Consider the following 17,765-nt stretch of genomic DNA (forward strand, 5'->3'; position numbering starts at 1 on the left):
CAGGACTCTGAATCCACGTCTTTAGAAAAGGCGGACACTGCGTTTCTCTGGTCATCTACTGAGGGGGCAGAGACACTCTGGGCACAAGAAGTCGAGTTGCAAGTGAGATGTGAGAATTAATTATATGGAGCAAGGTGCAGAACTTTGGCAGGGAGACTTAAGCATGGGGAATCAGAGTGCAGCGGATGGGCAGTGGCTGTGGAGAAAAAGAGGAAGGGTTCCTGGGACTTCCTCCCCAGCCCTTTTACCTGCCTGCTTGTTCTTGTGGTGGAAGGGGGCAGATGCTCCCCGAAAGCCTGTTTTGTTAGTTCCCTCTGGGGCACCTGGCATTGGCCACTGTCAGAGGACAGGATACTGGGCTAGATGGACCTTTGGTCTGACCCAGTCTGGCCGTTTTTATGGGGTTTGCCAAGGTCACCTATGGATCTTCTCTTTGTGTCTCTGAATGCTCTACAGGGCTGCATAAGCTGCAGCAAGTTTCTGGTCTTGGGTTTGAGCTTGAGAAACAGGATTGTAGGCGAGGCAGGGATCAAAGGGTCTTACACCTGACAGCCAGCAGACGTGCAGGTCATGGGCAATGAGCCCAGGACAACTGGTAAATGTGGTGCATGAATGAGCCCAACCTAGAAGGTTTCTTGTTGGCCTCAAAAGGTCATTGCTCAAAGGGAGCCGTCTGGTGTGATGAAAAGAGTGACCCACTTATGAACTTGACTAGCTCGGGGAGTCCTTGCACTGGGGAGCATGGGGGGGTTAATATGTGGTTGGGAGAATTCCACATCCATAAAATCTCACCCCTGGGTTTGTAATGTCAAACTCCAGCAAACAAGTCCCTCTATGTGTGAAGAGAGAGGCTGTGAGGGGGAGGGTTCATGGGGGTGTCAGTGTGAGGGGGAGGGGCTGTGAGGATATAGTCACCTCCAGGCAACAGGAACGCCCTGACATGGGGGTTTACTGCCCCCTTCACCTTCAGGTGCTTTGGGGGGCCCTAGGGCCCAGCATGGAGCTGCTGTCCCTACAAGGTCCCTGGGAGTCACAAAGGGGTGATGTGAAGTTACTGCCCTGTCTGTCCTTGGGTGGGGGACTGGAACCCCCAGAACAGCACAGGGGCCCCCACAAAGATACGTTGCTTTGAATTCAGCCCTGGGCAGTCGGGCTCAGATTTCAGATTTCCGCCTCGAGCCCCAGCGAGTCTAACGCCGGCCCTGCTTTCTGGGTTATTTTGGTAGCCCCCGCCCCCAAACCTGCTCACTGCTCCCTCAACTGGGGACCTCTCGTTGAGAGTCACTGCCTGGGAGTGACTGTTTAGAAGTAGGGAGCAAAGCTGATGCCTTTCCTGATGGCTGAACACAGACCCTTAGATTATGATTCTCAGGCACTGCCAGCTACACCAGGAGAGCTTCTCGAGCAGCTGCCTGGCCTCAGGGACGCTCTGAGCCTGCAGGGCCCCCGGGGGGCAATGAAGCAGCTGGGTCAGGCTGGGCACCTTGATTCCCAGAGAACGGCCCTGGCTCCCTGCTCAGAATCAAAGAATAATTTCTCCCCCGTTCCCCAATAAATCAGCTTGAGCTAAGTGCAGAGCTGGGGGTTTCTCCTTTCACTCCTGCTGGGGAGTGCTGGGTCCCGGGGGCGTTTCTAGCAGAGCATTTGGGACTCAACTGGGGGAACCAGCCTCTCATTACAGAACGCTCACGTTCAGACCACATCTTTATTTACATTTTTTTATAATACGATAGACTCCTTCAATCTTAGTGTAACCATGGATAACATGGCTTGGTCAGCCTGGTGGGATACCAGGGGTAAAACTAACCAGCTCTTCAAATCCAAGAGAGTGGAGATAAATCACCTCTCAGAGTCAATGTGGGGTCATCAATAGGCAGACGGTGGGCCAAATCGCTTTTCAATGTAGGCAGTCCCATCATACCACCCCGTCCTTAAACTTATCAAGCTCAGTCTTGAAGCCAGTTCGTGCTTTTGCCCCCACTGCTCCCCTTGGGAGGCTGTTCCAGAACTTCACTCCGCCGGTGGTTAGAAACCTTCACCTAATTTCAAGGTTAAGCTTGTTGATGGCCAGTTTATATCCATTAGTTCATTACTAGTGGGGGCATGTGACAGTGTGGGGGAGAGAGGGAGAAAGACTGGAGAACTGACAGTGGGAGCCTAGGGTGACCAGATGTCCTGATTTTGTGGAGACAGTCCCAATATTTGGTGCTTTTTTAAATATGGGCTCCTATTACCCCCCACCCCCATCCCGATTTTTCACACTTGCTATCTGGTCACCCTATGGGAGCCGGAGAGATTCCCTGTTCTCCGACCACCCATCTCTGGGAGGAACCAGTTGGAATCGCCCTTGGGAAGCTGCCGCTAATAACTCAGGTGTGAAATCATTATTCTGTTGGAATCAGATTAAAGCCTCCTCACACCCAGGGTCACGGTCATTGACATGGGTCATTCCTGGGATGTTACTGGCCACAGCAATACGACGAGTGGAACCAAATCCCTTTCCAGAGCCCAGGCACACAAAGAAATCCTGGGGCTTTTTGTCTCTAGGCTTCTGGCACCATCGTGTGGGCATTTGGTTTCACTCCTTTCTGTTAAAACCTTTAGCTTTCTGCACAGAAATGTTAATTCCCTGGGAGAGACTCGGTAGCGTTTCTCTGTTTTGTGTTGTTAACAGGGTCGACTCCAGTGTTTTTGCCGCCCCAAGCAGCGGAAAAAATAAAATAAAAGCCACGATCGGCACTTTTACCGCTGCTGCTTCATTCTTTGGTGGCAATTCGGCAACTCTGAGCAGGACTGAGGGACTCGCCGCCAAATTGCCGCTGAAGAGCCGGAGGTGCCGCCCCTTCCCATTGGCTGCCCCAAGCACCTGCTTGCTGCGCTGGTGCCTGGAGCCAGCCCTGGTTGTTAAGGATTGAAATGTTCCCCTGGTTCCTCAGTCCCAACCTGCCTCCCGTTCTACTGCCCATGCAGCCCCATCCCAGCCCTCAGTCCCAGTAGATGCTGATTCCCTCAGCCCCATCTGTGCAGGGTGTAAAGCCCTTTCACTGCGTATTGCTTAGTTCCTCTAACTCTGAGGGACTTCAGCTCCTTTATGTCCCCAGGGACCCTCCACACCACTCCTCTGCTTACCACAGTTCAGATATTGCAGTAGCATGAGTCTGACGCTCACTTTAGAGGCCTCACATTAATAACCATTTTTAATATGAACTTCTAACTTTAATGTGAGATTCTATCGCAATATTTTGGTGGGGGGAACCTGTTAAAAATATTCATAAAACTCCTGTCCCAAGAGTCACAGGGCTCTTGATATCCCGTGTATTGGCAATGTACATCCACTGACCATGTAGCTGATTGTGGTATAAACATCTTAGATTTCCCCAGCTAGATAAGATCCCATCAATACATAAATGTCAGGGAGCCCTGCCTGAAAACAGTGACAATCTTAGAACAGGCAGAATTATCACACTAAAGCATATGTGCAAAGCATGTGCCCTACCACTGAGCTCCCTCCCCACCAATACAGCTAATGCCATAAGGCATGGGGGTGTCAAAGTTAGACTCAGGACTCAGTTTGTCAGACCACTCTGTTTTATTAGCACAGCGCTCTGCTAATAACACCCAGCTAATGTGAGCACCATGCAAGACACAAACTATCTTATTTATACAGATAAAAGGGCGAGAACTTAACAAAATAACAAAGGAAGCAGAATCTGATAAGTTTACCTGGGCTAGACATGCATATCTTATTTCCTTACTAACTATTACCGATCTTCTGTTAATGTTTCGCCATTAGCACCATTGTTTATGCCTAATGTTTCTTTTCCTGGCACCTGTATTTCAACATTTCTTATTTCTGCTTAAAGGTACATACAACATTTCTTTAATCCATTCTTATTTTTACAATATAATTCATTCTACTTTCACAGGGGAGAGGGTCTCCATGCCTCATCTTGGTGGCAGAAGTGGTTTGGGGCTTCAAGAGCTTCCACATTATCCCATAGTGGATGGAAGGTTGGAAGGGATGGAAGAAGATGGGGCCGCAGGCAGAAAGGGTGGGGATTTGGCATCACTAGCCCCTGATTAGCGAGTAGGGTTCAGTTTAGGGCAGCGGTCCCCAAAATGGGGGCATGCCTCCTAGGGGGGCACAGAGGAATGTTCATGGGGCACCTCAGGGCCCAAGCCAGCCCCCATGGAGGGCAGGGAGGACACACCACTCAGCCCCTAGCTCTGCCCCAACCCTGGGCCCCTGACTCCTGGCCCAGCCTCGACCTCCTTACCCCCTCCACACCCTTCTCTGCAGGAAGCCACAGTCCCGCTCCCAGCCCCAGTTCTTGACTGTGGCTGCTGAGGGGCCACAGATATAGATAAGAGGAAACAGTGTGAAAAGTTTGGGGACCACTGGTTTAGGGTGACACCCTCAATCATTTCTATGCAGTCCATTAAGAGGTATTCCTCACCCACCTAGCCCTTCAAGCAGGACAGACTAGGTATGTTCTCTTGCCCTTTACTCATCCAGGAAGGATAATAACATTTCATTGCACTCGTGTGATTTTTAACCCAGCATCAGTCAAAACTCATCCTTTTGGCAAAACCGCCGCATGATGCTGCATAGCTAGGCAGAGTAGGTGTGTCTGTGCAAACACGGTCCGTTCCTGAAGTCTTTCCCCCAGCTCATCACTAGATGTGAGGGGGGAGCTCATTCAGACCCTGCTTTATTTAAAAACTCCTTATTGGCCCTACCTCTGCTGGCCTTAGATTTCTCCTTGTCTCTTTCTTAACAGCTGAGATGAGGTGACTGAGTGGTTAAGGTGATGAACTGCTAATCCATTGTGGTCTGCATGCGTGGGTTCAAAGCCCATCCTCATCGGAGACATTCAGTCTTTGCTCTTCCTTTACAAACAACCACCTTCCTCCTTTGGTACAATCACAGACCAAACCATGTTGCTTCCTGCAAACAAAAACCATCTCAGGAACTCAGAACCCCCCACTGCTTAAAATAACATGTCTAAATACCAGATTTCTCTAGTCCTGGATTTCTTAGTTTTTATCTCAAAAGGTAACATCCTCATGATCTCCCCCAAACACCCCAGGACCTCCACAAATTATTAAAATGCCCCTGTCCTCAGCAAGGCCATGACAGTGACCCACAGCTAAAGTGTCTAGGCCAAGCTGTTCTGAAGGAGGCAACTCAAACATTTTCTCTCTGCTTCCCTTGGCAAGGTCTGACTGGGAAAACAAAATCCCCCAACTGAAAATGTTCTGCTGAAAAACCAATACTAGTCTGTTTGGGGACTTTGGTTTGAATGTATTATTATTATTCTCTTCTGATTTCTGAATTATTTCAGTTCAGTCTTTGTGATCCAGGTGTGTTTCCAGGTATCGAGTTGTGGGGGAGAGAGGCCAGGTCATGATGTCTCTTCCCCACTTTCATAGTTTCTTCCAACTTGCTAGGAAGCTGTTTTGCTAGGATGTGAGTCAAGCAGTGTCCACTGTCTCTGGGCTATCTCGGAGAAGTCTGCATTGTACATGGTTCCTGGGATAGTCCTTGGGAGTGTGGATCCCTTCCATGGGCCAGCAGCGAGTCTGGCTCCTCCACTGTGGCACCGGAAAGGCTGGTTGTGGGCATTTCCCAACTGCGTAACACAGTTCAGTAACACACACAGAGCAAAACTTCATCACGTCCCAAACACGGCGAGCACACGTCATCCAACAAGATATTAATGTTCAACAGATCACGGCTTATGAACTGATACCTCACCAGGCAGACTTTGTACAAACCATATCATCATTATGACAGTGGTGAATAGGGGGCTGCTTTGCACACACCTGGGCTGACATTACAATGGAGACGTACCCACAGAGTCCATCTCTCCTGGGACAAAGATGGCAGCAGGGCTGGCCTGGGTCATCAGACTTGGGCTCGTGGAGCTAAAGCTGTGGGGCTCAAAGCTGTGGTGCAGATACTTGTGTTTCTGCTGGGTTCGGAAACCCTCCCCCCTCGTGGGGCTCAGCCCGTATGTCTGCACTGTCGTTGTACAGCCCTGCAGTCCCAGCCCCATGCGCCTGAGCGAGCTGCCCTGGGCTTGGAGACAGGTGCCATGGGGGGGTTAATCGCAGTGTAGGCATAATGTCAGGGCACGTCTACATGGTGAGGAAACCCCTGCGGCTGGCCCGTGTCCGACGAATCCAGCTTTGCCTCCTTCTGCTCCTTGTTCCCCGGGATGGGACTATCTGCCCAGAGAGGCTGAAGCCAGTGGGTCTGGGCAGGTCCCGGGTCTGGGAATCCACCCCCCCCCACATCTCCCATTTTCCCAGTCCCATCTCCCCCCATCCCCACCCCTGGTCCCATCTCCCCAGCCCAGTCCCATCGGCCCCCTCTCCCCCGGCCCATCTCTCTGCATTTCCCCCCTTCCTGGTCCCGTCTCCCCCCCCTTCTCGGTCTGGGGGCTCTGAGCTCCTTCCCTGCAGGCTCTGGCCTAGGGGCTGCCCCTCCCCCCCGGCAGGGCGGGGCTAATGACGGGCCCCGCCCCCACCGCAGGCCCCCGCGGGAGGGGGAGGGGCAGGCCCCGCGTGGGGCGGGGACACGTGTGGGGCGGACACGCTCCTGCCAGGGAGCGGGGAGGCCGGGATCGGCAGGAGGGACCCGGAGCGGGGGGGGGTTAGGGGCGGGGCTGTGGATAACCCCGCCCCCAGCGGGGGAGCCAGCACCGCCTCACAGCCCCGCGCACGCCGCACTCCAATGGCTGCAACCGTCACGTGTCTCCTCCACCCGCCCCCGCGGGGTGCGTCACTTCCGGCCTCTGCGGGGGGAGCAGCGGGCGCATGACAGAGCCGGTAAGAAAGGAGCGGGGGGGTCCCGGTGCGGCCTCCGTAGTGGGGGGGGGGGGGGTTGAACCGTCTGTGGGGGGCCCGGAAACCCCAGGTTTGAAAAGTGTGTGTGAGAGTCTGTGTCTCGCACCTGCCCATCCCCCACTGCTGCCCCCTTCCCTGCTCCAGGGACCTACGCCCCGCCCCCCCCGGGCTCCCTGCGGCCCTGGGGGAACCGTCACTGCCTGCGTGTGTTGGACAGTCACATACAATCCCTTCAAACTGCCCCTCCCCCGCCCCCCCGCCCCCGCGCTGGGGGTTTGTCTCCCCGGTTATCAGCTGTGGAGTTTGTGACCCGTTTTCCCCACAACTCTCACAGATGGATATAAAATATCCTAACCCTCCCCGTTCTCTCTGTGTCTGTTGCTACTTGAATGGCCCTGTCTCTGTAATGGTAAAATACAAACCACAGCTCAGATTTGCCCCTTTTCTCCAGTTCTTCAGCGTGACTGTGCATTTATTGCAAATGTTGCCTCTCTTCTCGCAGTTCATTTATCAAATACAGATGGGAAATAAATGCACTCAGATTTTATTTCTGATCAACAACTGACATGTGCTGTGGAGTGTAGGTTTTTTGAGGGGAGGGGTTGTTTTTTTTCCTGAATTGCCTGACGTTATGTTGTGGTGGGGATTTTTCTGTAAGTTTTTTTTTTTTCATACGTATATATTGCATAGCATCCTAAAAATGTAGGTCTGCTCAGGACCTCAAGCTGTCATCAAGTCCAGCTCTCTCTCTGCCGAGGCAGGACCCAGTATATGTAGATTATCTCTCTCCTACCTGTTCTTAAAAACTTCCAGGGAAAGAGACTCCAGCAACCAGGGATTTATCCAGTGAAGTGGGTGACTTTGGCCAGACACTGAAAGACCCTTGTGCTTTAGGTTCCACACTGGCCACAGGAGGTTACTAGTGCTCCCTCCCCAGACTCCCCCCGGGCAGCCAGGGGTAATTAGTGGATTATGGGAATTAGAAGATGAAAATTCATTAAGAATGGTGATATTTGTGTGTTAATTATTAAATCCCCAGACACCCACCAATCCCCATCCTTCTTCTGATGAGCTATAAATATCTATGGGACTCAGCTACTGATCCTGCAGTGAGTTCCTGCCCCTCCCCACTTTCTATAGCAGCACTTTTAAGAACAGGCCAGGGAAACATGGAAATACTTTGAACCAAATTCTGGAAGCAGCTGAGCATACACAAGTTAAAATGAAACGAAGGTTCCGTTTCCCCAAGGAAATTTGGCCCCTAGTGCAAAATTTTAGACAGTCCCCAGAAATCTGAAATGGCCACGTCATAACTGATAGAATGTTATTTATCTATTGACTTCTGGGAATTACTAATAAAAGGAACAACCCAGTGAAGGTGATACCCTGAGGGAAAGATCTCATGTGTCTTTACAAATCGGTATAATCTAATCTGGCACTTTATACAGTAAAATGCCTTACTTGTAGCCCTATGGCGAATGCCTGTATCCTGTAGGGACCTTAATTCTGCCCAGTCCCGGCTGCTTCTCTCCCCCAGCATACCCCCAAACCTCTTCACCCCTCCAACTATCCGTTGCCCATCTTCCTTCGCTGCAACCCCTTCCTGCCTGTCTGGCAGAGAAACTCTAAGCTCTATCCCCTTCTCTTTGCCTCTGAAAGTTGTCTTGCCCAGGGTTTGCTGCCTCTGTGAATGGCAGGTAGGGATGGGGAGTCATCACTTTCTGGGTATTTACTGAACATTCATCTAGTCCCTGACATCTTCATTCATGCAGAGGTAAGGTTGCTCAGCAGTATGTTGGGCCCTCACAGAGTGTCAAGTTCAGCAAAAGTCAAACCTCCAAAACCTAGGAAATAGAGAGCTAATGTGCATGCCAATGCAACCTTAACTCTGCCCCTTCAAGCTGGCAACAGCCACTGGGTGTTCTCTGCCAGCACTCCAGCTGCACTCACTGTGTTAGGTGTAGCTGCACTGAAAGGTAGAGGCGTTAGTTGGAGCAACTTGGTAGAGGTGTGATTGTGATATGAGAAGATCTGGGTCTGAGTCCCCCACGTGTGCGATGAAAGGAGAGAGGTGCATGTGTACCTTGAGCTTCCAGTCTGTATCGTTTCTGCACTGAGCTGTGCATGTTGTCAGGAGGAAACGGGACTGTTTGCCATGGGAATGGGTGACAAGGGATGGATCACTTGATGATGACCTGTTCTGTTCATTCCCTCTGAAGCACCTGGCATTGGCCACTGAGCTAGATGGACCTCATAGAACTAGAACAGACCTCGAGAGGTCATCTAGCCCAGTCCCCTGTACTCGAGGCAGGACGAAGTATTATCTAGACCAGGAGTTCTCAAACTGGGAGTTGGGATCAGGCAGGGGGTCGCGAGGTTATTACATGGGGTGTCGCGAGCTGTCAGGCTCCAAACCGTGCTTTGCATTTATAAATATATATGCTGGCATTTATAATGGTGTTACAAATTAAAAACGCTCTTTTATATATTGGGGGGGGGGGGGTGTCGCACTCAGAGGTTTGCTATTTGAAAGGGGTCACCAGTACAGAAGTTTGAGAACCACTGGTCTAGACCATCCCTGAGAGGTGTTTGTCCAGCCTGCTCTTAAATCCCCAATGATGGAGATTCCAACCTCCCTGGGCAATTTATTCAAGTGCTTAATCACCCTGATAGTTAGGAATTTTTTCCTAATGTCCGACCTAAACCTCCCTTTCTGCAATTTAAGCCCATTGCTTCTTGTCCTGTCCTCAGCGGTTAAGAAGAACAATTTTTCTCCCTCCTCCTTGTAACAAACTTTTATCTACTTGAAAGTGATCATGTCCCCTCTCAGTCTTCTCTTCTCCAGACTAAACAAACCCATTTTTTTCATTCTTCCCTCAGAGGTCATGTTTTCTAGACCTTTCATCATTTTTGTTGGTCTTCTCTGGACTTTCTCCAATTTGTCCACATCTTTCCTGAAATGTGGTGCCCAGAACTGGACACACTGCTCCAGTTGAAGCCTAATCAGTGTGGAGTAGAGAGGAAGAATTACTCCTTGTGTCTTGCTTACAATACTCCTGCTAATACATCCCAGAATGATACTTGCTTTTTTTTTTTTGCAACAGTGTAACTCTGTTGACTCATATTTATCTTGTAATCCACTGTGACCTCCAGATCCCTTTCCGCAGTTCTCCTTCCTAGGCTGTCATTTCTCATATATGTGGAACTGATTGTTCCTTCACAAGTGAAGTACTTTGGATTTGTCCTTATTGAATTTTATCCTATTTACTTCAGACCATTTCTCCAGTTTGTCCAGACCATTTTCAATTTTAATTCTGTCCTCCAAAGCACTTGCAGCTCCTCCCAGCTTGGTATTGTCCGCAAACTTGATAAGTGTAACAGAGAGACTGTTACTGGGAGGGGTTCACCATGTCTCAGAGGGTTACACCCTGGTGGGAGGGGGCTAGGCCTGTACTGGATTAAGGTCACTCTGTGCTTCACAGTGTGGCAGAACCTAGAATGTCCATTAGCAGGGAAACATCCTGGGGGGAATCGGTTTGTGGAATGGACAAAAACCCTGTCTGAATTCTCACACTTTGCCCTTTTCACCTCAGCAGGCTACAGAATAATGTGGACATTTCGCTCCAGATCATCCCCTCCTCCCAGGGGGAAGGAAATGGCATCAATGGAGCTGGCTCAGGTAAGGGATTATCAGGGAGCTGGTGGTGGGTTCTGCTTTGAGGGAGAGGAGCAGTAAATGCATAGGAGGGTGGGAGCTGCTTGAGGTGGTGGGAGGCAGGAACTATCTAGGGTGGGGAAAGGGAGGGGACAGGATGTGACAAATCTGCTGAGACTTGTGTAATCTAGGGTGTGATGGGTTGTCACCCCGGGGTGTAGTGTGGGGGGCTTCTGGGAGCCACTGTGCCCTCTAAACCTTCAAGCTGGGCTGGCCCTTCTCACACTGCTTTGCTGGAGATTCAGCCAGCCTCTCCAGGCCCTGTTATCACACACACAACAGTAGGTGGTGCCATACACCCAGCTAAGCTACCTGAGTGCTTTACCTAGAATCATAGAATATCAGGGTTGGAAGGGACCTCGGGAGGTATCTGCTCAAAGCAGGACCAGTCCCCAGACAGATTTTTGCCCTGATCCCTAAATGGCCCCCTCCATTCAAGGACAGATAGAAGACATCAGCCAATTTCCCAGCTCCCCAACCTTGCACACCTGCTGTAGTAGAAATCCAAAATGATACCATCTTGTAGGTGCACAGGGATCTGTATAATGTAAGCTCATTAATATAGTTCGCCTTTCCCTCGATATGGGGAAGATATGCACATATAAAGATGTGCTAACCAAGCTGAGCTTTTCCCCAGACACTTCACTCAAAATACACTGATTAAGATAAAGCATAAAACAAGTTAATTAACAACAGAAAAATAGATTATAAGTGATAGCAAACAGGGTCCAGAGCCAGCCCCATCTCCTATATCAAGCTCTGGCTAGTAGGTATGTGATAAATATGACGACCCTGCCTCCATCTGTCAGCTGGGAGACACAAAGTTTCTCTCTCTCTCTACCCTCTGATGCCTCCTGGCTGCTCTAAGCAAGGTGGGGTGGGACTCTGTTAACATGTGCCTCCTGGAGCTTCCATTTACCTGGTGCTGCTGTTCCATGAATTGTGGGGTTGTGACGGGGGCAGCAGGTTCTGAGTGTTGGACTCTTCCTCTTTCAGGGACCGGTGACCTTCGAGGAGGTAGCTGTGCATTTCACCAGAGAAGAGGGTGTTCTGTTGGACCCCACTCAGAGAGCCCTCTACAGGGATGTCATGCAGGAGAACTATGAGACGGTGGTCTTGCTGGGTAAGGAGTCCTGTCCCCTGGGTTATTAGAAGCTGTGGGGTCTCTGAAGAACCTGAGTAGTAATAACTTTATACCTTTGTTTGTCATACAAGTTTTGACAAGTTTCCTTGCCCCCCTTTTTTGCCTTATCTCCCACCCACTAGTATCATTTTTGGACATGTGCCTTTTTGGTGCCGTCAGTCATTTTAAAATTGCATTGAATGTATCCTTATTGGCTACGTTAATAACTACATTAATAACTGTAGCTTTCCTGCCTTTTCCTCATTGTAAGAGCAAAATATGCTGCCTGTAGAATTCTAAATTGAGTAAATAGGTGTATGACTCATGCATGGCTTGTGTGACAGTCAGATGAGCTCCTCTTTTGATAGGAGAGCCTATAATGTTGCCATTCAGGACCCCACCGGTGAAGGGAGAACAGAGCTGTGGGAGGGGAGGAGAAGTGGGGAGTAGATAATTCTGGGGTGCCAGGACACGGGGAGGGTGTGTGCAGGGTTAGAGCTAAGAAGCAGCAGGGAGGGATGAGGTTGTGAGAGACGAGGAGGGAACACAAGAAGCTCCCAAAGTGCCGGGAGGTGGTGCCGGCTGAGAGTAATGGGAAGAAGTGGAGAGGAGTGTGGAGTAAGGGCACTAAGGAAGTGGTCTGGGTGGGTCAGTGGGAGGGAGGAGAGGTTTGGGGATCTAGAGCTATGGGGGAATCCCAGACCTTTAACCCCGAATCCCTACCCAAGCCTTGTTGCTTTAGAGCCTGTACTCCAGTTTTATTTCTGTTCAATTTCACTTCATTATACATTTCCCCCCCAAATATTATTTTAACTCTTGACCTCCCTCTCTCACTCATTACTCCCCTCCCTATATAACCTCCCCATCTCTAGGCACACCGACCCTGGCCACCGATCCTGAGTCCTTGCTGCATTCCTCCCTCCCACAGCAGGGCCCCTACCCAGGCACAAATGGGCACTTTGTTCATAATATCACAGGGTGGTAGTGTAGCCTGTGCAATTTTTACACCTACCTATTGGGGTACAGCTCGAAGTTAATGGAGGAGTGAAGTTCTGGAACAGCCTTCCAAGTGGAGTAGTGGGAGCAAAAGACATATCTGGCTTTAAGACTAAGCTTGATAAGTTTATGGAGGGGATGGTATGATGAGAGAGCCTAATTTTGGCAATTCATTTGGCAATTGATATTTGATCATCAGCAGGCAAGTATGCCCAGTGGTCTGTGATGGGATGTTAGATGGGATGGAATCTGAGTTACTACAGAAAATTCTTTCCTGGGTGCTGGCTGGTGAGTCTTGCCCACATTCTCAGGGTTTAACTGATTGCCATATTTGGGATTGGGAAGGAATTTTCCTCCAGGGCAGATTGGCAGAGGCCCTGGAGGTTTTTCACCTTCCTCTGCAGCATGGGGCATGGGTCACTTGCTGGAGGATTCTCTGCAGCTTGAGGGCTTCAAACTACAATTTGAGGACTTCAATAACTCGGACATAGGCTAAGGGTTTGCTACAGGAGTGGATGGGTGAGACTGTGTGGCCTGCATAGTGCAGGAGGTCAGACTAGATGATCATAATGGTCCCTTCTGACCTTAAAGTCTATGAGTCTATGAGGAGATGAAACACACAGAAACTTGATTTAATACAGACAGTTATAATTGAAATCCTCGGCAAAAATCAATACACATAACAATTAGAGTAAGATAAGTATATAAAGAGGGTCTTGCACTGTGAGTACTTACAAGTTATGGACACCATTGGAAACAAAGATCGAGGGGCAAGGGAGCCCATCAGAAGGGAGGCCCTGCTTCAGTTTACACTGTCTCGGGGACCTGACAAAATGGAAAAATGGTCACTAGGAGAGGTATTTTCTCCACTTCCTTATGATAATAGGATGGCGATATACCATATCTGCTCGTTTACGCTGATTACAATAATGTCAATAGGTGCCCCAAAACATATGTGGCCTTTGGGAAGTCCATAATTAACCATCAAGCGTTAATACTCATGATTTATATTACTTATTTATTAATAATTCCAATCTATGAATGCGTCCAACTGCTGAGATACTTCATAGCAACCTAATTGCTAGAGCCCACCCCAGACTTCCTTCTTTCAGAATCCTGTGGCGCATTGCAACTGTTTGTGGTTCTCATTAGTCTCTGAAAATGATGGTGCAAAATATCTGAAGTGGGATTGTCTCCTTAGGCCTGTTCAGGTAAATCCCACACCTCAGCATAACTGCTCCCACAAAGCCTCCACCTAACATAAGGCCCTGAACTGTAGCAAGCTTAGGCTATGTTAACACTACCGCGGTAACTCAACCTACACTGCTCAACTCCAGTTACGTGAATAACACAGCTGGAGTCGATGTACCTTAGATCGAGTTACCACAGGGTCTGCTTAACTTACTCTTCTCGTCAGGATAGAGTACAGGGGTCAACTGGAGAGCGATCTGCGGTCGATTTGGTGGGTCTTTAATAGACCCGCTACATCGACCACCGGTGGATCGATCTCAGAGCTTTGATCCCGGCTATAGTGTAGCCCCTGCCCTTAATAACCCATTTATTTATGTTCACCTCCTTGCCCCTCCACGCATGTTCCAGGCTAATAAGCAATACTCTGATAACAACATTTTACCTCTAGCGAGTATAAAATTGCCCAGAAGACATGAGACTAGGCCATAGATCATAAAATCAGATCAGGGTCAACAGGAGTGAGAGTTTGGAGAGAGTCTTGTCCCCCCTCTCCCCATCTGCAGCAGCCACAAGCTGTCTTCCCTCCAGGATCCTTGGATCTTTGAGCCTGTCCCTCCTGAGGTTGCGTGGCCCAGTTCTTGTTTCTTCCTTCTCCTTTTCTGGAAGAATTAGAGCCTGTTGCTCCTGAATTTTAGTGTTTAAACTCCTCCAGCATGTGGAGAAGGCTGGGGAGTTAATTCTCCCTCTCATTACACCTGAGTCACTAGATTTCCTAATTCCCCAAAATGTGCTTTTGGGATGTCACAGTTCTGGGGTAGCGAAGCCTTTGACCTGCCTCCACGGTCTGCTCAAGGAATGGCCTCTCAGGTATCAGGCCTCTACCCAGCCCCTCTTTATGGGTAGGGACCCACATGTCTCTTCTTTTTGACTAGGGTTTGAGGATTGCAACTTGTCCTCCACTGTGTTCATTGGACTAACGTCCAGCTCCTGTGCTTTGATTTCTCTCTAAGGGCTGTGAGCAATGTGTGTGTGTGTGTGTGTGTGTGAGATAGAGGCAGGAATTTTGGTGATACTTGTATGATGCCAATACACACCTCAGTTTCCCTCTGTGATTGGTATTACTATGATTATAAAGAGCAGGAGACATGAGGTGTTTTGTGATGTATCTGTCATGGGGTGATATGAATGGGTCATTAAGGACTGTCTGGGACCAACCTACATCAATGGAATACCCAACAGAGACAAGGGAATAATTCTCACCTGTCCATGGGAGGATCTCCGCTTGGCTGAGTGAAGCATACATGGACTCATTATGTTTTTAGGAGCAGGAAGAACTGGGCTCGCAGACACAGGGAGCTCTACCGGAGTGAAGACTAATGGACAGGCACAGGGAAAGGAAACCGAAGCATTTTCTACAGCAGCATGGCTCAAGGGCATTGGCCAGTATGGACTATATTGTCTTTTTTGCTTCCCTGTGCTAATCTAAGGACTTTCCAGTGCTGCGTTTCAGTTGGCTAATAAACCCTGCTATGTTTAAAAGTCTGCCCAGTGTCACATCAAAAACTTGCTCAGTGCATTGACTGAGGAACAGTCTCTGAACAGGAGTGTCATTCAGCTGGACATGCTGGCAGAGCTCACAGGTTGAAATAGGAGTTTTGAAGCCAGAGGCTCAGTCTCAGGTGCTGAAGCTACATGGCCTGTCCTTGTGGAAGAGTGGAACCCCTTGAGGGTCTAGTGCGCTCAAGAGGCACCTCCCAAGGACTGTCTAAAAGCCAGGGCATTGCACAGGTCCTATGGATCCATGACAGTGTGCCTTCTGGGGAAAAAACAAGAAAAGGACCGCAATGTGTATTTACCATCATCCCCTCATCAGTCCTCATGGGAATCCCCGATCAATTCCAAAGTGCATTAAAACCTTCCTTAAAGGCTTACCTCTTGGTTATCAGGTCATGTCAGATTTGTTAAAGGGCTTTCCCTTCACCCTCCCACTTCCCTGGTTCTTGTCACGCAGACAGGAAGCAGCAAAAGACCAGATGTCTGAAGCGCAGAGAATGCGATGTTTATTGGGGTTTGTTTCTAAGCAGGCATATTACACCAGTTATCTCTATACGCTGATAGAGTCTGTTCCCCAGTGTTCTGTTCCCAGCTCTGACACCACAGAGCGTTTACCCTGTGTTCCCCTTCCCAGCTCTGACGCCACAGAGCCTTGGCTGTCTCCCCATTCCCTGTTCCTGTTCCCCCCCCTTAAGAAACATGATTCCAATTTCCTTTCCCCCTCCTGTTTGATCCCATTTATATAGTAATATTCTCAGCTATACCTTAACCAATCATGGTACTGAAATTTAACTAACCAATTCTAACATATTGTAACATAATTCTCTAACCAATTATATCCCACTACATGATTTACTTACCTAGCAACATTAATTATACAGCAGACAGAAACAATTAGAGAACGAGACCGATTAACAAGGTAAAAGTGGTGGCCATAAACTTAAAACAATACAGAAATGAGGGTTTCACAACCACAACCATTGATAAGGGATTTCTTGCCAGACAGGCTGCTATCAAACTAAGTTTTCTTTAACCACCTTAAGATCTGTTTCTTTATCTGGTGGTGATGGGCATTATCCAGACAGGATCGTCTTCTTAACAGCCCAATAGCACCTTATGTCAGTGTGACTGGTTTGGGATGTAAGGCTGTGACCCTGTGCTTCCCAGCTTATGGCTGCCCCTGCTGCTTAGCCAAAGAACAAGGCTTCAGACTATCCTAGTGTGAGAAGGCCCATACACAGGCTGACTGTCATTTTGATTCTTTGTTTTTATACCCCTATAACTAGCTAAGTGATAAAAATACACCTAAATTCTTAAAGTATAGGCTTTACAGGCAGGCCTGAATATCTCCATTCTAACAGTGGGTTCTACCCCTTCCTGCATTCTGTGTCTGTCTTTTCTATTTAGATTGTAAATTCTTCAGGGAATGGGCTATCTACTATTCTCTGTTTGTACTTTGCCTAGCACAATGGGGACCCACTGTTAGTTGGTCCTTAGGCATTAAGGTAATGAATATAATTTAGAATAATAATAACTCTCCTGCCACTTTGAGCCAAGGAAGCTGGTCTTGGTATTTTACTGCTTAAAAATGAGCTGGGGTTAAAACCATGGAATATTCTTTGTGACAAGTATCCCACAAATTCCACTGACATCCCTTGTTTTCTTTGCCTGGAGTAGGGTTTCCAGTTTCCAAACCTGATGTGATCTCGCAGCTGGAACGAGGGGAAGAGCCATGGGTCCCGGACCTCCAGGCCTCTGAGAAAGAAGTGCTCCTGAGAGCTGCCTTCACAGGTGAGGAATTGGGTAACCCAACTCAACAACTGTTTAGGAATGCAGGAAACATTCGGGATGGCCTACAAAGACCCTGTGAGCTCTCCAAGTTCAGGATTGTTACCTGCAGAATAGGATTATTATGGCAGATGTCACTCATGGCTTCCCCCCTACCCTGACTGACAACTGGCAGCAGGTCCCTCCCTGATCTCGCTTTCCCCTGAGTGTTCTGGTGAGATGCGGACCAAAACGGATCCCTTCCTCTCTCCTCCGGGGAAGGTTTTGGGGTTTCATCTCTCCAACACATATTTTGGTTTGTTCATCCCTTTTTCCATTCCTCTCTCTGAGATTTCCTTTCTTTCTGGCGCAGGGAGTGACCTCTGTCTGGATTCTCTGTCTCTCCCATTCAGGTGATGGGATGATGAGTGAGAATGAGGAGAAGAAACCCCAGCAGGAAGATGCTGAGCAAGTAGAACCACATGGAACGTTATCAGGAAGATCCAAAGGCAATGTTTCCGGGAATTGTGCACTCCGAGAAAAAGAAAAAGCCTGTGAGACTCATCA

The 17,765-nt window shown here is 49.0% G+C and overlaps 1 protein-coding gene and 1 long non-coding RNA gene across 2 annotated transcripts in view; both read left to right on the forward strand.

The window, feature by feature from the left end:
* The window catches only part of LOC123356218 (zinc finger protein 850-like), a 316,339-nt gene that overhangs the window by 144,654 nt on the left and 153,920 nt on the right, over positions 1–17,765 (forward strand). Inside the window, exon 4 of the mRNA XM_044999231.1 lies at positions 1,463–1,469. Within this exon, the coding sequence (XP_044855166.1) occupies positions 1,463–1,469 (7 nt within the window). The remainder of the gene's footprint in view (positions 1–1,462; positions 1,470–17,765) is intronic.
* LOC123356416 lies at positions 11,635–17,167 on the forward strand. The gene is made up of 3 exons (XR_006575357.1): positions 11,635–11,690; positions 15,200–15,320; positions 17,109–17,167. It is a non-coding gene; the product is annotated as an uncharacterized LOC123356416 (long non-coding RNA).

The sequence above is a fragment of the Mauremys mutica genome, chromosome 1, assembly GCF_020497125.1.
Source record: "Mauremys mutica isolate MM-2020 ecotype Southern chromosome 1, ASM2049712v1, whole genome shotgun sequence".
Classification (NCBI taxonomy): domain Eukaryota; kingdom Metazoa; phylum Chordata; order Testudines; family Geoemydidae; genus Mauremys; species Mauremys mutica.